The sequence below is a fragment of the Vipera berus genome (assembly GCF_964194415.1).
Source record: "Vipera berus genome assembly, chromosome: 2".
In the NCBI taxonomy this organism is placed as follows: domain Eukaryota; kingdom Metazoa; phylum Chordata; class Lepidosauria; order Squamata; family Viperidae; genus Vipera; species Vipera berus.
Genome location: NC_138203.1, coordinates 121,226,647 through 121,245,460, shown reverse-complemented (window position 1 = coordinate 121,245,460; position 18,814 = coordinate 121,226,647). Strand labels below are relative to the sequence as shown.

Sequence of the window (18,814 nt, the reverse complement as noted above, 5' to 3'; positions counted from 1 at the left end):
TGAGATCTGTGGTGGAATGTCCTGCTAATTAAGTAAACTAATTTCAAATTTAATCAAATCAAATTTGACTTTTTTTGGTATGGGACACACATAGGAATATGGGTCCCATACCAACATGTTATCCAAAGACCAAGACTGCCCATCAACTCAAAATCATTGCCAAAAAACCCCCAAAAATATAACTCCAGGTTTTTTTTTACAAAACTCTACAGAAAAGAAATAGGAAAGAATATATTTACTGGACATATAATAGTTGTAAAGGATTCAGATGCACTTTTAAAAATGTATTTACATTTGTACATTTGAATTTATGTATATGATAAAATGATTTATAATAATGCCATAGCTATGCCAAACTGTAGCCAACTTTAGCTGATCCACAAAGTTACTATGTGAACTTCTCCATGGGGGCATTATTTTGATTTTATATAATGTTAAGCAAACCATAAACAAATTTGTAAAAAAACCCCACCCTTTTTTAAGGTTCTGCTTTCTTTCCTGGTTTTAGTGCAATATCTCAATTTTCAGAAATTTAGCAATACAACCTGCAAATCTAACTTCCCATGATTTAAGAAGTATAACTTGTCTAAAAAGTAAAAAGTGTCAATTTATTTTTTGTTTGTTTGTTAGCTTGCTTGTTTTTCATATTTCTAAACTACACGTATCTCCCTCAATGAAGGACTCTGGGAAGAGTATAATATAATATAATTGATAAATAAAAAACATATAAAATTGTATTGTTATCCATATACTTTACTGCATTTGTTATGTGCAAGTGAAGAGGCAAACATCAGTAATCAATCCATTTTCAAATAGTTCAATTTTGGGAGTTGATTTATTAGGCACAAATTCCAGGATGATCTTCACTCTTAGAGTCTAGAATCTAAAGATTTTTATTTTGCCTATTGAGATTATGTTTTTACATTGAACATGGACTACAAACATCACTTACAACAACAGCAGGTGCATTTTCTAGGGCTCCCAATTTGCTACTTGTCACAAATGAATTAAAGGCCTAGAAAGGAGTGATGAAATCATTTATACATATATACATTTATTGTTTTCCTAGATTGCCAATAAGAGTAGTTCTCTGTTTAAGTTTTAAAAATGAGCTCTGAAAACAGAACAAGCATGATAAAAATCTTCATTAGCAGTATTATTGACAAGTCTAGCAAAAATCATAACCAAAGTAGAAATAAAACAAGGGGGACCTAAAAACACATGATGAAACTTTAGAATTCTGCACTTGTAAGTACCTTTAAAGAAATTATGTCACTTCTGATCAAATTAGATCAAATAAGCTATATAAAGGAAAACAATTCTTCACCTGATATGAAAATCTCTTAACATTTTGTTAGCTGGGTAACAAATTGACTTGTTCAGTGTGAAGTATATTATGCATAACAATCTAGTGTTTTAGACCTATTTCTTATAAATACATGACCAAAACAAAGTACCTGCTTTTTAAAACAATTTTGAGAAGCCCTTCATTAATTCCTTTAGTTCACCTCTCATTATCTTCTTGCTTGGAAATTGATGCCATTTTCTGTAGTTAGAACAGCTCCATCATTCAAAAAATCTTGGCTGCAGCAACTTAGTTCCTTTGTATGAAATATTCAACTGTATTTCTGACCCAAAAAAGTAAGCACTGCATCACATTTTTGTTCTTTGCTCTCTAATGGCTTGTTTGTAGACGTAGGTAGAAAAATAAACTATGGTGATATCTTTCTTATCTGCATATTGATGTCATCTTATTTGGATTCTATAGTTTTTCAGAGGCAGGGCAGAAGCTTTTAGCTTTATTTCTACATCTTGACTACACTCAGAAATGGCCTCAAAGTCTTCTGCTTACTGAAAAAAAATGTCTGATTCTTACCTGCTCTATCTTAACCAATAACTCCAGTGCAAATGCAATGGTACAATTTTATCTCATGAATTAGTATGGCACAGTGAAGCCTCATTGCTGAGGCTTCATACCTGCCTATGAAAATATCTCCAGCCATAAGTCTAACATAGTAGTGTTTTGCCAGAACCAGGCTTAAAATAAATGGGGATGTCTAGTATCCTCCAAAATGTTTTTCAGCTCTATCCAAAACATCTGCCAGAGCTCTAGTTGCTGCTATATCTCCAAACAGTTATCCCACTGGATTATTTTACAGTATAGTCTTTATAAGTATATAATTCTGTTTTAAATCCTCTTCCTTCCTGCATCTTTAGTGCCCCTTTTTCTTCTCATTTTTGCCTTACATTATTGTCAGCTAGTTTCAAGTGTCTTAAAAGAAGCACTGGCTTGTTTTTGCTTATTCTTTTGCTCTGCTAACACTGAATGAGTGAATGAACTAGATCAGAGGTCCCCAACCTTTTGGACACTAGGGATCAGTTCCGTGGGGAGAAGTTTTTCCGTGGACCAGAGGAGGCATGGTTTTGTGTGCTGCCTGCATCTTGCGGATAGGGCTTTGTTTGTTTGTGCGGCCTGGTTGCTCCCCATGCTGCGACCCTGAACTAGATGACTACAGGAAGTCTATGCATAGGACATGAGTAGACCACCATTTTCACACTGATACTGAAGGCCATATACAGTTATTCTGATCGATTTGCTAATGTTATGCTTCATTCATTTCTCCAATTACCATATAGAAGTGAATTTAATTCTTTATGTACTGTATGAATGTGTATTTCACTAGGCAGTTGAGCATCATATAAATTTAATAAATCATTAACATCATTTGTTCCAGAATTTTTCATTGTTCAATTTAATTGGGAGACCCTGGATTCTAGTAGCTTGAGGAAGAAAAATCTTTCCTTTTCTGCTTTATACATATGTGTGGAACCACATTTGTTAAATACTTATTCTGCCATTGAGTCCTTTTCCAATTCTTTGCTACCTTATTCCTTTTAACTTTTTTAATAATTTGGTGTTGTCTATAACCTTAACCATTTTATAAACTTCTAGGTTAATTCATTGGGAAGAATATTTTAACACTACTATGTTTATTTTAATTATTTTTTCCTATATACCGAACAAAACTATTTAAAAACTAGCAGTGATGAAACCTGATGTATTATTCCATTCTATATGAAGTGGAGGGAGGGAGGGAGGTTCCACACTTATGTCAACCAAGAAGTGTTGTTTTAACAAATCTATTAGTTTTCCCGTGATGGGCAAATGGTGAAGGCCGTTTTTCCAAGTGACATTCCTTCCTTGAGAAAACAATCCCTTTTTTGCTTCCTTACATAATGTGCTAATGCAAAAAATAAAGATAAAAATTATTTGATACAATATTACGGCATGTCTATGCATATCAATTTACAAATTTTGCAACCCAGGCTGCTGTTTTTATCATACTAGTATCTGAACGGTACTGATACATTTTAAATAATCATTTTGGATATACTTTAAAATGTTCAAGTAAACCATATTTAATTTAATTTAAACTGTCATCCAATAAATATGAATTTAATCCTGGAATTTATACGCCACATATACAGTAGGGTTAAAAGTATTTCGGATCAACCTGATTGAGAACTGGATCTAGTGAATGTACTTCCCCATACAGTACTGGATTTGTAACACTTTTATTTTGAACAAACAATGTCGTGCAATAAAAAGCATGCATTTATTACAGGTGAGGATAACGCAACGGCTATTATTTATATGATATTCTAGTTTCATTTCGCAAGGTCTGGGATAAAGAAATCCTTTTTAAAAAAACACCCCGAGAGACTGTACACGGGATCAAGAGGGTCTTTCCTGGGATAGGCTACGCTGCCACTTTCCCTCGTCTTAGATCTACGTCCTGGTGTAAAAATGCAGGCGCACGTATGCACGGCTGATATTATTTTCTTTCCTCACCGCTTTCTCTCCGACAGATGTTCGGAGATTATAAAATAAGCGCCCTCCACAACCAATCAAGCTCAAATTGCGTTCTTGGCTTTCCGTCAGCCACGATGAGTTCATCCGACCAGAGGGGGCTCGGGAGGAGGGAAGCGACGCCGTGCGCGCAGCCTTTCCTCCCCTCTCTGCCTGTCGGCGGGCATAGATCCGCTTCGGACTCGCCTGCTTTGCTGCCGGCTAGGGTCGCCCGCCTGCGGGCTTTTCTCGGGTAAAGGAGAAGAGGGTCTTTCCCCCCACTTTACGCTCTGCTTTCCGATTGGCCCAGCCGCTAGCCTGCCTGACACCAGCCTGCGACTCCCGCGTTCCTCGGCTTGCTCTGCTCGCTCCACCTCCCTCTCCCGGCTCGCTCCACCCCGGCTCTCTGTCGTCGTCGTCGTCGTCGTCGTCGTCCTCCGCCCCCCGCCCGGCAGCTTCGGCAATAGCAGCAGCCGCTGTCTGCGCCGCTAGTCCGCCGTCCTCCCAGCCGCCCGCCATGGCTCGCGCGGGGGGCTCCTCCTCCTCCCCGCCGCCGCCGCCACAGCCTCCCTTGCCTCTCACTCGGGAGGCGGCCGAGGAGGAGGAGGAGGAGGAGGAGGAGGAGGAGGAAGACGACGAAGAAGAAGACGGAGAGGAGGAGGAGGAGGAGGAGGAAGATCCCCCAGCCCGGGCTCTCATGCCACGCTCCTCCCCGGTCCCCAGGCCTCAGCACCCCAACGCCCCAGAGAGCTGCTCTTCGTCAGAGGACGACGGGGAGGATGATGGGCACCACCAGCACCCTTGCTTGGCCAGGCCACTCTCTCAGCATCCCCCAGGCCTGCCTGGGCCACCTTCCCAGCATGCAGTGCAGGACTGCCGAGGGCTCCCCTCCCAGCATGCTCAAGGGCACCCTGGATTGTTTTCCCAACATGCCACTGCATCTGCCACCCCCATGGAGGAGCCCTCTCCGCACACCGCAGGCCGGCATGTGCTGTTTGCTGATGCCTTGGGCTTGCCCTTGGCACGCTGGCGGCGCTACCAGCCTTGGCCCCCACCTTCTCCAGGGTCTCCCCCTGAGGTGGTGCCTTCCTTGGCCTGCCTCCCTCCCTCCACAGCCACCCCCTACCTTTTGCCATCTTTTGTGTTGCAACCAGTGGGGCAAGATGAGGATGAGAAGCTTGAACGGCTGCGCCAGGCCAAGGTAGAATTGGAAGAAGTTTTGCCACCAGAGCCTGGAGAGCCACGAGTGCTTTGTGGTACTGTGCGTGTGCTCAACATTTCTTACCACAAGGCTGTGCATGTGCGGGCCAGCAAAGACCGGTGGCAAAGTCACCGGGATTACCCCGCCCTCTATATTCCAGGAGGCTCGCCAGATGGAGGCCTGACTGACCGCTTTGCCTTCCGTCTGGAGTTTGGCGATGAGGATGAGGAAGATGAGGAAGAAGAAGGAGCCCGGCTTGATTTTGTGGTGCGCTATCAGACCGAAGAAGGAGTTTACTGGGCCAATAATCAGGGCAAGAATTATAGTGTGGTACTGAAGGGGGCAGCGACTACCCAAATTCTACCCATGAGGTCTTCTAAAGAACGTGAATCACGGCGGCTCAAGAGCTGTATGAGGCCAGTCAAAATCAGGTAATGCTTTCAGTGCCCTTCATATACTTGAAGAAAGTGCATCTCTTGAGTTTTCAGTTCCATTCTTGTAATCTAACTTTCTTCAATGCAGTGCCCTCCAGAACAATTGGCCTACAACTCCCATCGACCCCAAAGAATGTAGTGAGCTGTAGTTCTACTCCAAGACCTGAGTATCTTTGCTCTTCTATTCCATTCCCATAGAATTTATATCTAGGGCATTTTTTTAGCTAATATTATATTATCAGTTAATCTATGTCTCTTTTTCAGGTACCTTGAACCTTTCATAGGCTAACAACACAAATGGACAAGAAAAAAGTGTTATTTAATTTAGGAACTAAAGAGAAGTTTATTTCAAATTCTTGCCCATTTTCTAGATTCTGTTTCCTTCAGTTATGCAAATGACACTCATGAGTTGTACTCTGATGTGATAGAAACCAGCATTCCAAAGAAATCTAGTTTACTATGAAGGAAAAAGAGTGCTGATGCATGCTGCTTAATCCCTCTTCCTTGAGTCCTCCTGCTAGTGGGAGTGCCTGAACAGTGATTTGTGTGTGTGTGTGTGTGTGTGTGTGTGTGTGTGTGTGTGTGATGTATGAATAACCTTTGGGATATGTCTCTGTAATCAGGCTGAAGTCAGGAATCAGCAACGATGGAACAGTAATAAATAAGGAGAAATATTTGGATTTAAGGTATTTCTGTTAGTAAAAAGTTAAAAGTGGCTTAATGAAAAGACACATATTCACCATGACAGAATTCTTGGAACTTTTTTGTTTTACCCTGATATATAAACATTCTCATAATGTGAGATGGGTGTCACTAAAGATAATGCAATCAGCACAGAAGGTGTGAGATTCATCCTGTCCCATTTCAGTTAATCCTCAAGATATTTTCACACATGATCCAGAAAGCATCATTTTGCTAATTATAGAAAGTGTGAAGATTTAAAAAGAGAAAGTTGAAGAGGACTATTCTAAGGCAAATGCATACTGTAGTAATTTGTATTCAGATTATTAAAAAAAATAAAAATGTTTTATGGGAGGTTCCCTACCTTTATGTATGCAGTAAAGCAGACTGCTGCACATGCAGCGCTGTTTCCAGCCACAAACGTATCAACATGGATTGCTTAAAAAATATGCACATACAGGTAATTCTCATGACCCTTTGTTTAATGATTGTCAAAGTTGCAATGGGGCTAAAAATAGTGAGTTACAACTGATCCTCGCACTTATGGCTGGTGCAATGTCTACACAGGCACATGTTCAAAATTCAGGTGCTTGGCAACCAGCATGTATTTACGTTTGTTGCAGTCTCCCAAGTCATATGATCACCATTTGTAACCACCTTAACTGGTCTCCCAACAAGCAAAGTCAATGGGGGAAGTCAGATTTGCTTAACAACTCTGTGATTTGCTTAATGAGTACAGCAAAAAAGGTCATCAAATTGGGCACTTAGTGATTATATCACTAAGTTCTCGTCCCAAATGTGACCATAAGTCAAGGACTACCTGTATGCATCTTGGTCTCTGACTGGTTCTGGTTTCTTAGAACTATTTTTTATTTCAGAAGTAAATCTATATAGGGACTGTACCAATTCACTGTCATGGCAGGGGTTTATATGAACTACCACCATTTTATAGCTTCCTGTCTAGATCTTTTATGCTTACTGATATTCCCAGATTTTCTGACTGACACAATCTTGCTCACTTTACCTAATGAACTGTGCAGGAGTTTTTCATGTGTCACTAAGAATACTGAATTGTCAATTTCTGAGTACCTTATTTTGATCCAACGACATATTGTCTCACTATAGGAAAGATTTTTTTTTATTATGATGCAAGAAATATTGGTGTGTACACAGCAAGTGAGTTTGTTCCTTTCAGTGCCATTTGTGAAAACAGTCCTCTCTAGACCAGAACTGAGAACCGACATAAGCACAACTCCTTTTCTATGTACTGTAATAAAGAAGATTGTCACCAACAAGTGATAATCACCAGTGGTGTATATTTTATAAGCATAGCATTCCATAGCTTTTCCCATCTAACTGATTCTGCAGTAGCCTTTTTTTTCCCTGGAATTGCCTTATTTTGTTCACAGACGTATCTTGGGAAAAATTGTGAAAAATCACTAAAATTTGGTAGCCTAGTATTTTTTTGTTCTCAGGTATATTTTAACACTGTTATGGACACTTGAATCTAGACATGGGAGGAGGAATACACTGTTTTTTAGCATCAGCATCAGCCTAGACCAGGGGTAGGCAACCTCGGCTCTTTTATGACTCATGGACTTCAACTCCCAGAATTCCTGAGTCAGCATAGCTGACTCAGGAATTCTGGGAGTTGAGGTCCATGAGTCATAAAAGAGCCGAGGTTGCCTACCCCTGGCCTAGACAGAACACTACTGAAACTTTTAATCCTTCTTTGCACTTAAAGATTTTCTGTTTGCTGGTTTTGTCCATATTTGTGTTTTTTGTTGATTGTGACGGGATTATCTCCTCAACCCATAGTCATTGTTGTCAGCCATTTAGTCGTATCTGATTCTTGGCCACTCTATGGATCAGCGCTCTCCATGCCCCTCTGTCTCGCACTGCCTCCTTCACATCCGCCATGGTCATCCCAGTGTTATCTTTTATAATGTCCAGCCAGTGGGTTCTAGGGCGGCCCCTTCTCCTTTTTCCGCTGATTACACTCAACACGACTGACTTTTCAAGTGAGTCAGCTCTTATAACATGACCAAAGTATGACAGCTTCTATTTGATGATCTTGGCTTCAGGTGATATTTTTAGTGAGGTTCTGTCTAGGACTTTACTTTTGCAGTTCATAGGATGTGTAATAGTTGCTCCAGCACCACACTTCAAATGCATCCTTTTTCTATCTCCCTTTTCTAGAGTTCACGTTTTGCGGCCATAAGTAGTAATTGGAAAAATTATTGGGTTAATTAGTCTGCATTTGGTTGCGAGGCTGATGTCTTTACTCTTTCAGATGTTATTCATGCTAGACATTGGTTGATTTTAGAGTCCAGGAAGATGAATTTCTTTACTGTTTCGATGGTCTCATTGTCACTCTGCACTCTGACCTGTGTGTTCTCTACAGTTGTCATTATCTTTGTTTTCTTGACGTTAAGGTGCAGTTCAAATTATTCACTTTCATTTTTGACTCTCAGGATTAACCACTCCAGATCCTTCTTGCTTTCCACGAGCAATGTTGTATCATCTGCATATCAGAGATTGTTGATATTCCTACCACCAGTTGTAACCCCAATAGTAGATTCCTACGAATATGCATTTCTCATAACTACTTTTGTGTACATGTTGGATAGTATAGGTCAGATAGTATAGGTGTCCCTTTTGGGCACCAGGGACACTCATTCCATGGAGAGAGGTTTTTCTGCAGACCAGAGGGTACATGGTATTGTGTGCTACCTGCATCCAGTGAATGGGGCTTTGCTTGTTTGTGCGGACCAGTTGCTGGCATGCCCTGGCCCAGTACTGGGGGTTGGGAACTCCTGGTATAGGTGACAAGATTCAACCTTGCCAAATGCCTTTTTCAATTCTGAACCAATTTGTGTCTCCATATTCCATTCTTACAATGGCTGCCTGGTCAGAGTACAATGACTGAATGAGCTGAATGTGGTGTGGTGATATTCCCAGTTCTTTCAGGCAGTTCCAAACTTGTCATGGTCAACACAATCGAAGGCTTTTGGATAGTCAACGAAGCACATGTAGAGGTATTTTTGGTATTCCTTTGCTTTTTCCACCATCCAACATAGATTGGCAATATGATCACACATTCCTTTCTGAAATTCTGCTCGTACATCAGATAGTTCCCTATTGGCAGTTGAATTCAAACCTTGCTAAATTATCTTCAAGACAGTTTTACTCATGTGGTATCAAGGCTATGGTTTGGTGGTTGGAATGGTCTTTTGTATCACCTTTCTTTGTTTTTGGGATAAATATTGACCTTTTCCATTCTTTTGGCCAGTGACTAGACTTCCATACAGTGCTGTCGGTGCTTTTGTTGGCACTGGTCACAGCAATTCTGCAGGAATTCCATCAACTCCTGGGGCTTTGCGGTTAGGCAACTGATTGATGCTCACACTACTTCCTCCTCTGTGATATCTGGTTCCATTTCCTCAACCGATAGGGCCAGTAGTTAAAAGTTGCATTGCTTTAGAGAGCCCATTCAAAGATCAGTTAAGAGGTTGTTGGTGATTGATCTTTCTATACTTTTAACAGGAAGGAACACAATGGATAGAACCTGGAAAGACCATTGCTGAATCAGATTTACCTATGACCAAAAGGAAAGAGAAGAAAACCCACTAGATATGGGAAATTGTTGAATATTATACTAAATGCTGTATAAAAATTGCTTAGTAGCCTTAAGTAGTTCTAGTCTGGAAGCAACATATCTGATTCTTATGATACTGACATAGACCATATTCCATTTATTTAATGTGTGTAGTTAGGAGGATTTTTCCCTCCACTTATGTTCTTAAAATACAAGGCATAAAGCGTGTGCTTAGGTAGCTAGAATTTGATACGGGGAAGCAATAAACATAGCTGCAGATTGTTCTCTTAGTTGTTGGTCCAGGAGAAAGGAAGGCACTCCCACTAGGGTTGTTAAGAGAAGTTTGACTTAAGGCAGACTTCCTTATGGGTAATTATGTGCTCGTGAATAATGATCAGTCCAAGAAAGTTTTCTTACAAACATACTAAGGGAACCATGGAATAGGTTTGTCAATGGGTACAGAACCCCACATAAAGAGCAGAACATGGGGAAAATGGGGAAGAATGATCTTGCCTGCCTGCCTCCCCAAGACTCTGGGTACCTTGTTTTATAAAGAAATAATAAAAACATACATTACAAGATGGATAAAATGTACTAATTCCACAGTTCTGTGTTCTAAATTCAGTGTAGCATTTATGTTATAGCACTTTTCTGTCTGGTGAAGACTAGAGGAGGTTGAACACTCGGGGTCCATTTATCATGAGTATTATTCTGTCTCCATGTGAAGTGCTAGATAGAAATGTAGATTCTCCCCCACCTCCTTAGGAAATGTTAAAATTTAAAGGGAGTCTGAAATTTAACAATTTTGTATTTGTTGCATTCAGTGTGAATGATAAGAGGGACTCAGCTATTGTTTTGCCATGTTGTAATTATATTTGAGGAAAGGTGTTTCCTTGCCTAGGCATAGGTTTGTTGTGGTAGTTTGGGATCCTTCAGATAAAGTCCTCGGTATTACTTCTAAAATCATAACCCATTATCTCATGGACCTCACTGACTTTGAGGGCTGGTGTGTGGATTTTCAGACATGTTGCACTGTTGCAAAACTGGTGCCACATTTTTCAAGTTAATCTCAGTTCCTAATGAGTATATGGATACCATACAGCTATTTTCCATAGTTTCTTGATAACAATAGAAGTGATTTTCCATTGTCTTCTTCCATGGTGTTTTGTTTTTATTTGATTTTTCATTCTAACTACAATGCTGGAATTCCTGGTGGAATTTACTAGGAGGCAAATTGATCTCGTACTCTCAGTTACTCATTCTAGAGTCCCAGGATAATTCCTATATTTTATTTATTTCAGTCATTTTTCCTGGTAGGTGAGCAACTTTATAAATAGATAATTGCATTTTCTATCCCTTAGCTTTATGTTCTGGAAAGACCTCCACCATATGACCAGGACCCAGAAACATGGCCAGAAATAAGTATGTTTTTGATTGAGACTTTGCCTTGAAGCATATCAGGTTCTCTTTTTTCAGTGAAATCATTTTTAAAAAAAGTTTTTAAGGTGAGGCGACTTCCGGTGGCTGCGCGGCGCCGGAGACAGCCTTCCCGGGCTGCCCGCGGCTCAGCTGAGTGATTTTCGCCCGAAACAGCGCCGATCAGCTGTTCGGGCGAATTTGAAGCCCCCTCCTCGGGAGAAGAGGAGGGGGTGAGGCCCCAGGTAGGGGTCGAGTTCTCCGGGGCCGCCTGAGCTTGCAGCTTGGGCGGCCGAAGGATCGAACTCCCCTGTAGCCTGGGTCGCTCCCAGCTGGCCAGCGCCTCTGCTCCTGACTTCATGGAGCAGAGCCAGGCGTCTGCGACCACCCCTGCCTGAAGGAAGGACTATGGAATAAAAAGAGCAGGCAGAGCGGTACAAGAGGAAAAGGTGAAGAGGATTATTTTATTTTACTCTCGAGCTTGATGGACTTTTTAAACTTTAAGTGAAAGTGCGTCACAATTGAAAGTAAAAGATGGCGGCTAAACCTCCCCCTAAAACTCTTCGGAGTGCTGGAACTTCTCCGGTGCAACAATCATCATTGCAGGCATTGCATCCTCCTGATGACATTGAAGGACTTACAAGATGCTCTTGAAAAACATACCCAGGTAATTTTGGAATCAATTTTGGAATCAATGGGTGATAAATTTGCACAGATGGAGGAGAAATTGAAGAAGTTGGAGGAGAGAATGGAGGAGAGGATGGAACAGAAGTTCAGGGTGATGAAGGTAGACATTTTGTCTTCAGTGTATAAAGTGGCTGAATGTGTGGAAGATTTGGATGAAAAAGTGGAAGATTTGACTCAAAAGAATGCCATATTAGAAGCAAAAGTATTGGAGAATGAAGATTTAAGAGGCAAAATGGATAGAGAATTGAGTCTTGCTCAATATTTCCAGATGCAGTTTGCCATTAGAATCAGAGGTTTAAAGGAGAATATTAAGGAAGATCTAAAGCAGCTGGTTTCTGAGGCCCTCGAAGTGGTATTGAATCAGCCAGCATCTGAAATAAAAGGAGGCATGGATAAAGTGTTTCGTGTGAACTCATGGATTGCTAGACAGAGAAAGTTGCCTAGAGATGTGGTGGTTTATTTTGCAAAAAGGGAAATTAGAGATGAAGTTATACGAGCTGCCTATAATACTAAAGTCGTGATTGCTGGTCAAGAAGTTCTGGTTTTAAAAGAAATTCCTCCAAAGATTTTAAGGAGAAGGAAGGATTTTACATTTCTTGTGCAAGAGCTTAAGCAACGAGATATAAGGTTCAGATGGGAGATCCCAGATGGGTTGACGGTGATGCATGAAGGTAAAAGGTACCGTCTGGTTACTGTGATGCAAGCGTGTGATTTTTATAATAATCTTTTAAAAGCAACCCCATTAACACTTATGGAAGCTGCAAAGAGATCTGGAGAAGGAGAACATCAAGAGGCTGAAGATGGACAGATAGAGGAGAATGGTGCTGGAGGAGATCAAGTTACAACACTTTTGGATGATCCCAGAGAACAGAGGGTGACGCGTGCTGCTTTAAAACGATCAAAAAAGATAAAAGAACAAGATCAGCAGAAGTCTATGGAACTTTCACAACGTACTTACAGCCAAGTAGTGGGAGGTGGGAAAAGATTTGGGTGAGGAATGTAAAATTTATACAAGTTTGAAATCTAAGAGAGAATTTTTACAAAATGTTTTAAAGATGGTATTTAGATTTTAAAAAGTTAAGCATGTATCTGAATTATTAGCCTAAATGTTGGAGGTGCGCTGATGAAGACGTAATATATTTTCATATTTTCATATATGATGGACTTGTAAAAAGGTTAAGGCTTTTTGGATAAAGACCTGGTTGAAATGGCGAAGATTTCGGCCTATTTGAAAGATTACTTGCAGGAACGCTATATTATGGAAGGAAGAAAATGGCTTGAGTTTATTCAGAATAAGTATAGGGTTAAGAAGTTTTATATGTGAATAAGTCTTCTTTCTTTGTTTTTTTTTCTATATTAGTTTTTTTTATATATATTTAATATTATTAAGGTTTGTTTTATCCTATATAAGCTAGAGAGTGATAGATTTTAGAGTTTATGGTTGTTAGTATATGGTTGTTTACGATTGTTTTTTTTATATATACCTTGTATTTAGCTCTGGGAAGTCGGGGGGGGGGAGGGGGGGAGGGGGGAGAGGAAGGGGGGGAGGGAGAAGGGTGGGGGAGGGGGGATTTTTTAAGGGAAAAATTGTATGTTAAAACTTTTTAATAAAAAAAAAAGTTTTTAAGGTGAGGCATGGAGGTCTCTATGGAAGGTAAGGTTGTCCTTGAATACTTTTGGTGCCTACAGGTGCCATGATGGAGATGAGCATGAAAAGGTATGGGATATTATTCCTCTTGACACTTTTGTATATTATCCAATGAATTAAAAATTAAAAATGCAATTTTTAATTAAAAATGTAATTAAAAATGTAATCTCATTGGGAGGTTTGTCACTATTCTATGTTGCTAATACAAGTATTTTATGCAATTAGCTCTAAATGGATATTGCTTAGGTTTGCTCTGGGTTTTGGTTTCCTTGTCAGTTTCCTTAGAGGTTTTTATGGCGTAGACATCCTTTCATGTGACATTGTACTGTAATACTGCTGTTGTGTCACATTTAGCTTTCTGCTCTTTAGGGAAAACATACCATACTCTTAACCATTCTTCATAGAATTTAGCCTTCAGGCTACTCACCATCATTCCTGCTCTTCTGGATAACTTTGCAAGTCCTTGGCAACAATAAAGGAATCATGAGTATCATTTAGGCTTGCTTCATCTAGCTGGCCTTAATTAGAAAGCCAATGTCCACCTGTATTTTGTACTACTGTATACAAAAAAGTTACCTCAGTAATCAGAATTAAGCGTCAGAGTGTAGCTGAGTAAAGTCTTAATCCAGGAATTTGTTTTCAGCGTCAGGATGGAATCTGCAGCTTTTTGCAATCTGGGTTGCAAAAATCTGGACGATCAATTTGTTGTTGTTGTTTGATTGTTTTCTATTTTCTGTGTACCCTGATGAATCTTACTAGACTAGGAATGTCTGTTGGTAACTGCTTCTTTTTAAATTCCTGCTTGTGTCAACACTGTTAGTATTTAGCCACCTTGTTTTCTGGTTGCCTCTTTTTCAGTTTGTTTTTTCCAAGCATTCTAAGCATCCAATAATTCTTGTCTTTGCTTATGTACCCAAAATATTTAAGCTTTAACTTTATTATTAGTACTTCTAATGAATAGTCTGGATTTAGTTCATTTAATACTGAATTATTCATTCTTCCTACAGTTTATGGTTATTCTCAACAATTTTTTCCAGCACCATAGTTCAGAGCCATAATTTTTCTTTATTCGGCTGTTCTGATAGCCCAGCTTTCCTAATTAAATGCTATAACTGGGAGAACCATGACCTTGACAGTTCATACCTTTGTAGTCAGTATGATGTATCTTTGTACATTAGTATTTTGTCTTGATCTATCTTCAGTCTTTTTCTCAAGCGGTAGATACCTGTTTATTTTATGACCACAGTCACCATCCCTAAAAAATTTTGTGCCTAAGAAAATAAAATCTGTTACTACTACACTTGCTTCTCTGCCTATTTTCATTAAGTTATAATTGCATGTTGACATAATTTTAGGTTTTTTAAATAATTGAATAGCTTTTGCACTCTCTTCTTTCAGCTGGATTAAGAGATTCCTCAAATCTTCCTCATATCCAGTTGTCAGAGTGGTATCAGCATATCTGAGGTTGTATGTTTTACTCAGAAATTTTAATTTCACTTTCTTTTAGTCCAGAAAATTCTTTTCTTCCATGTAGCAGTTATTTCAGTTTGTAGTTACATATAACATAGTTTTAAAAGAACTTTAAGAAGCATGAGAGCTTGTGGAAAAGAAAGAAAATTCTGTCCCTGCAGTTGCATCTGAGAGACAGCTTCATCCACATTATAGTCTCATCTTGCCCTCTGTAGCTTTTGGGCTGCAATGATATGTGTTGCCTAAAGGTAAAGGTAAAGGTTCCCCTGCACATGCGTGCTAGTCGTTTCCAACTCTAGGGGCCGGTGCTCATCTCCGTTTCAAAGCCGAAGAGCCAGCGCTTGTCCGAGGACGTCTCCGTGGTCATGTGGCCGGCATGACTAGACGCCAAAGGCGCACGGAATGCTGTTACCTTCCCACCGTAATGGACCCTATTTTTCTACTTGTATTTTTATGTGCTTTCGAACTGCTAGGTTGGCAGAAGCTGGGGCGAATAACAGGCGCTCACTCTGTTATGCGGCACTCGGGATTCGACCCGCCAAACTGCCGACCTTCTGATCGACAAGCTCAGCGTCCTAACCCACTGAGCCACCGCGTCCCTATGTGTTGCCTAGCCCTACCCTAAACATACTTTGAAAGGAGCTTCTATGATTTGTTTAGTATTATCACTAAAACAAGTAGAGCCCACCTGTATTCATTCACATTAAATATATAGTGCAAACAGCTTCACACAGGGCATGACAGCATAGGTTAGAACAAGTGGGTAGTGCCAAACTCTTCACGGAACAGATGGATATTAAAGCAAAATTCATATGATTTAAGAGAAGGGTCAATATATGGATGTTCATATTAAGAAGATGAACATCCAGATTCACACATTAAGAAAAATGTAGAACAGTTTGACACAAGGATTACAGAAATAGTTGTAAATAGAATACAAACATAATACAATGCTGCCAAATCTAGGCTGTAAAAATCCAGGTGACCAGTAGATGGCAGGAAAGAGTTAAATATTTTAAGTGAGCTACTATCACACCTTGAGTGGCTTTTCAAGTAGCTATTAATTCCATTTTATGTATGGGTAGTTTAAAGATAAAGAATTTAACACATTTTTCTGCCACTTGTCATGGTTCATGTTGTATATTAGGGTATATAACATATTTTATACAATTTAAAAAGCAGGAAAACACGCTGGGAGTGTAATATATAAAGAACCATGGAAATTTACCGATTATTATCTAAAGAGAAAATACTTTTATAACTTTAAAAAAAGTTGCAAATATGTCTGCAGAAACATTTAAATGTGATTTATAAGGTGTCTCTGTAGACGGAAGAATTAAAAAATAAAAAGCAAGATATGATTTAATCTCCCACTCTCTAGTGGGAACAACTCTTCGTTGTGGTCTGTCACTATTCTAATGTTAGTATTTAAAATGAGTAGGTTGCATCTTGATTTTTCACTCTCAGGAGAAATCCCCACCCACCATTCACGTGCGGGTTCAGTGATGACCTTTGTAAGTTGCTTTGTCATGTGACACTTTTCAGTTCTGGGAAGAAATTGTGGGAAAGTCTCTTCTAACCTTCCCTTCTGGAGCCCTGCAGATACGTTGGAATGTAATTTCCAGGATTCTCAGCCACCAGAAAGTGATTTTGGTGCATCAAATTTATCCTGAATATGGGTCAGGACATAAATAATGTTTTAAGTCTTAATAGTGTTTATGGCAACTATTTTACTCCCGAGATGGCCATAGCTTAGCAGATTTAACACCTAATTCTCACAGTTGACAAAACACAGTGACTGCTTTTTTTTTGCCTAATGTGTATGTATATTAAACCATAGGGTATGGCTGCAGTATTATTATTCATTAATTTTACTTCCCCCTTTTTTGGATGTATACGTTATTGTTGTTGTTGTTATTTGTTTTTCAAGTACACTGAGTGCTTCTGTACCCGAGAGAAATTCCTTATGTGTCTAACCACACTTGGCCAAATAAATAAAGTATATAAGTATATAAATATTTTTTTGCCCATTTACCTATCAATGTGCTGAATTCTGGATCAAGTCCAATTTTGCTTTCCCATCAGATTTAGGCAGTTGTCAATTCAAAATAAATGCCTTAATTGCACATGTATACTTGACACTTATTAGTAATGCCAGTAATTTCTAGCAATGTTATACTAATAATGTGTTAAAGTTGCATGTTGCCCAATTACCAACAACATTGGGTGGTTCACAACAATCAAAGAAATTATGGATGACAGAAGCCAATACTGGTGGAATTATGTACTTGTGACCATAAGTGAACAGGTATCTCACAAAGCAGACCTTTCCCTGATTCAGAATAAAAAAGCAGACTGAAAATCATAGAATCATTTCTTCAGTGTCTTGAAGCATTCAAGAGTCCACTAGTAACTATGCCTATGCCTTTGCTTCTGGGCACTTGGCACCAGGAATATATAACCTATAGTGTTTTGGATGCAGCTCTTCCAAAATTGCTGCTCAGTGCCATAGAAGAAGGAAATGAATAAATACTCAGGGCAAGCACATTAGCTACATATAACTAATGTAATATTAATTAGATTTAACATTGAATTAATTTAGTCAATTCACTGTTTTCTTCTGGCCATACTTACTTTCTGTAGAACGCTCCCTGTAACCCCTTAGATAGAATGAAGAAGTTGCACATTTCTACTTTGTCCACCAATATATTACAGCGCTATACTACCTTCGAGTGAAATATCTATTTGAGACACGCTATAAAAAGTTCTGCCTCTAACATGTACTCCTACCGTATATGCTTCGATTTACTGACAATATGGTTTTGTGTGGCATTGAAAGTGGCAGTTAATTCCAGAGGTTTTTGTTTTTTTAAATTGTGGTACTTTTCTCTAAAACTTTTCCTCTAGAACTCCTTCCCTCTCTTTCTCTTAATGTTTCTATTTTTAAAAATTTCTCTTTGCCTTGGAAAAATGGCAAAGCAGTTTCTATTCCAGTGCTGCTCCTTTTGTTGAGTAATTGAGCAAGTTGGCAATATTTTGGATGATAATAATAGTCCATGTGAATAATAATTTTAGGCTCTTTAAAAAGGCAAGTAAGACCTACAAGGAGGAATGCTGATGTTATCGGCCACTTGTTGTGTTCCTGGCTTTATCATAATAAAACCTGCTTTTCTGTTTTCTATCCTTCATTTTGTTCTGGGTGAAGATTAATAAAAGCTTTGAAGAAAAAGCACATCCATACTCTTGTGGTTGAGAGACTGGGTGCAGAGTTATAGCACATGATATCCTTGGCATTTTTCTTTCTGTACAACTGACAGTGATACACATTGCGGGCTTAAACATTACAGTGAGCTGCTTCCTTGTGAGAGTCACCTTGGGTAAAGAGTATAATGTGTGAGTCATAAATTAATGGATCTCATTTCTGACCACAGCCATGTCCTCCATAGCTAAAAGTACTTCAAGATAGTTGCAGGAATGATAATCTCCAAGCATACAACTTGCCCTGTTTATGTTGCAGCAGATACCTTTTAAATTGGGAAAAAAATGCAATTTGTAACCTCGGGACAGCTCAGTACCCAAAATTATTTCAGACTTTGTAACAAAATGTATTCCCTTTTGCATTAAATTAATTATGTCAGGGAATCTGGATTCATGTTTCAAATCTTGGTGTTTTTAAGACAACAGAAGAGTATGCAATTTGTGACTTACCTCCTGTTATCTAATCAGGGAAGAGAAAGGAATTAAATATTGTTTATTAAATACTATTCATTTTTTTCATTGAATAGTAGAATACAAGCTACAAACCTATTATTGCCTATCACAGATATCT

The 18,814-nt window shown here is 39.3% G+C and overlaps 1 protein-coding gene across 1 annotated transcript in view; it reads left to right on the top strand.

Moving 5' to 3' along the window:
- The first annotated feature begins 4,350 nt into the window (after positions 1–4,350).
- PPP1R3F (protein phosphatase 1 regulatory subunit 3F) overlaps positions 4,351–18,814 on the top strand; it is a 54,192-nt gene continuing 39,728 nt past the window's right edge. The window contains exon 1 of the mRNA XM_081321366.1: positions 4,351–5,482. Within this exon, the coding sequence (XP_081177492.1) occupies positions 4,368–5,482 (1,115 nt within the window). The 5' untranslated portion in view covers positions 4,351–4,367. The remainder of the gene's footprint in view (positions 5,483–18,814) is intronic.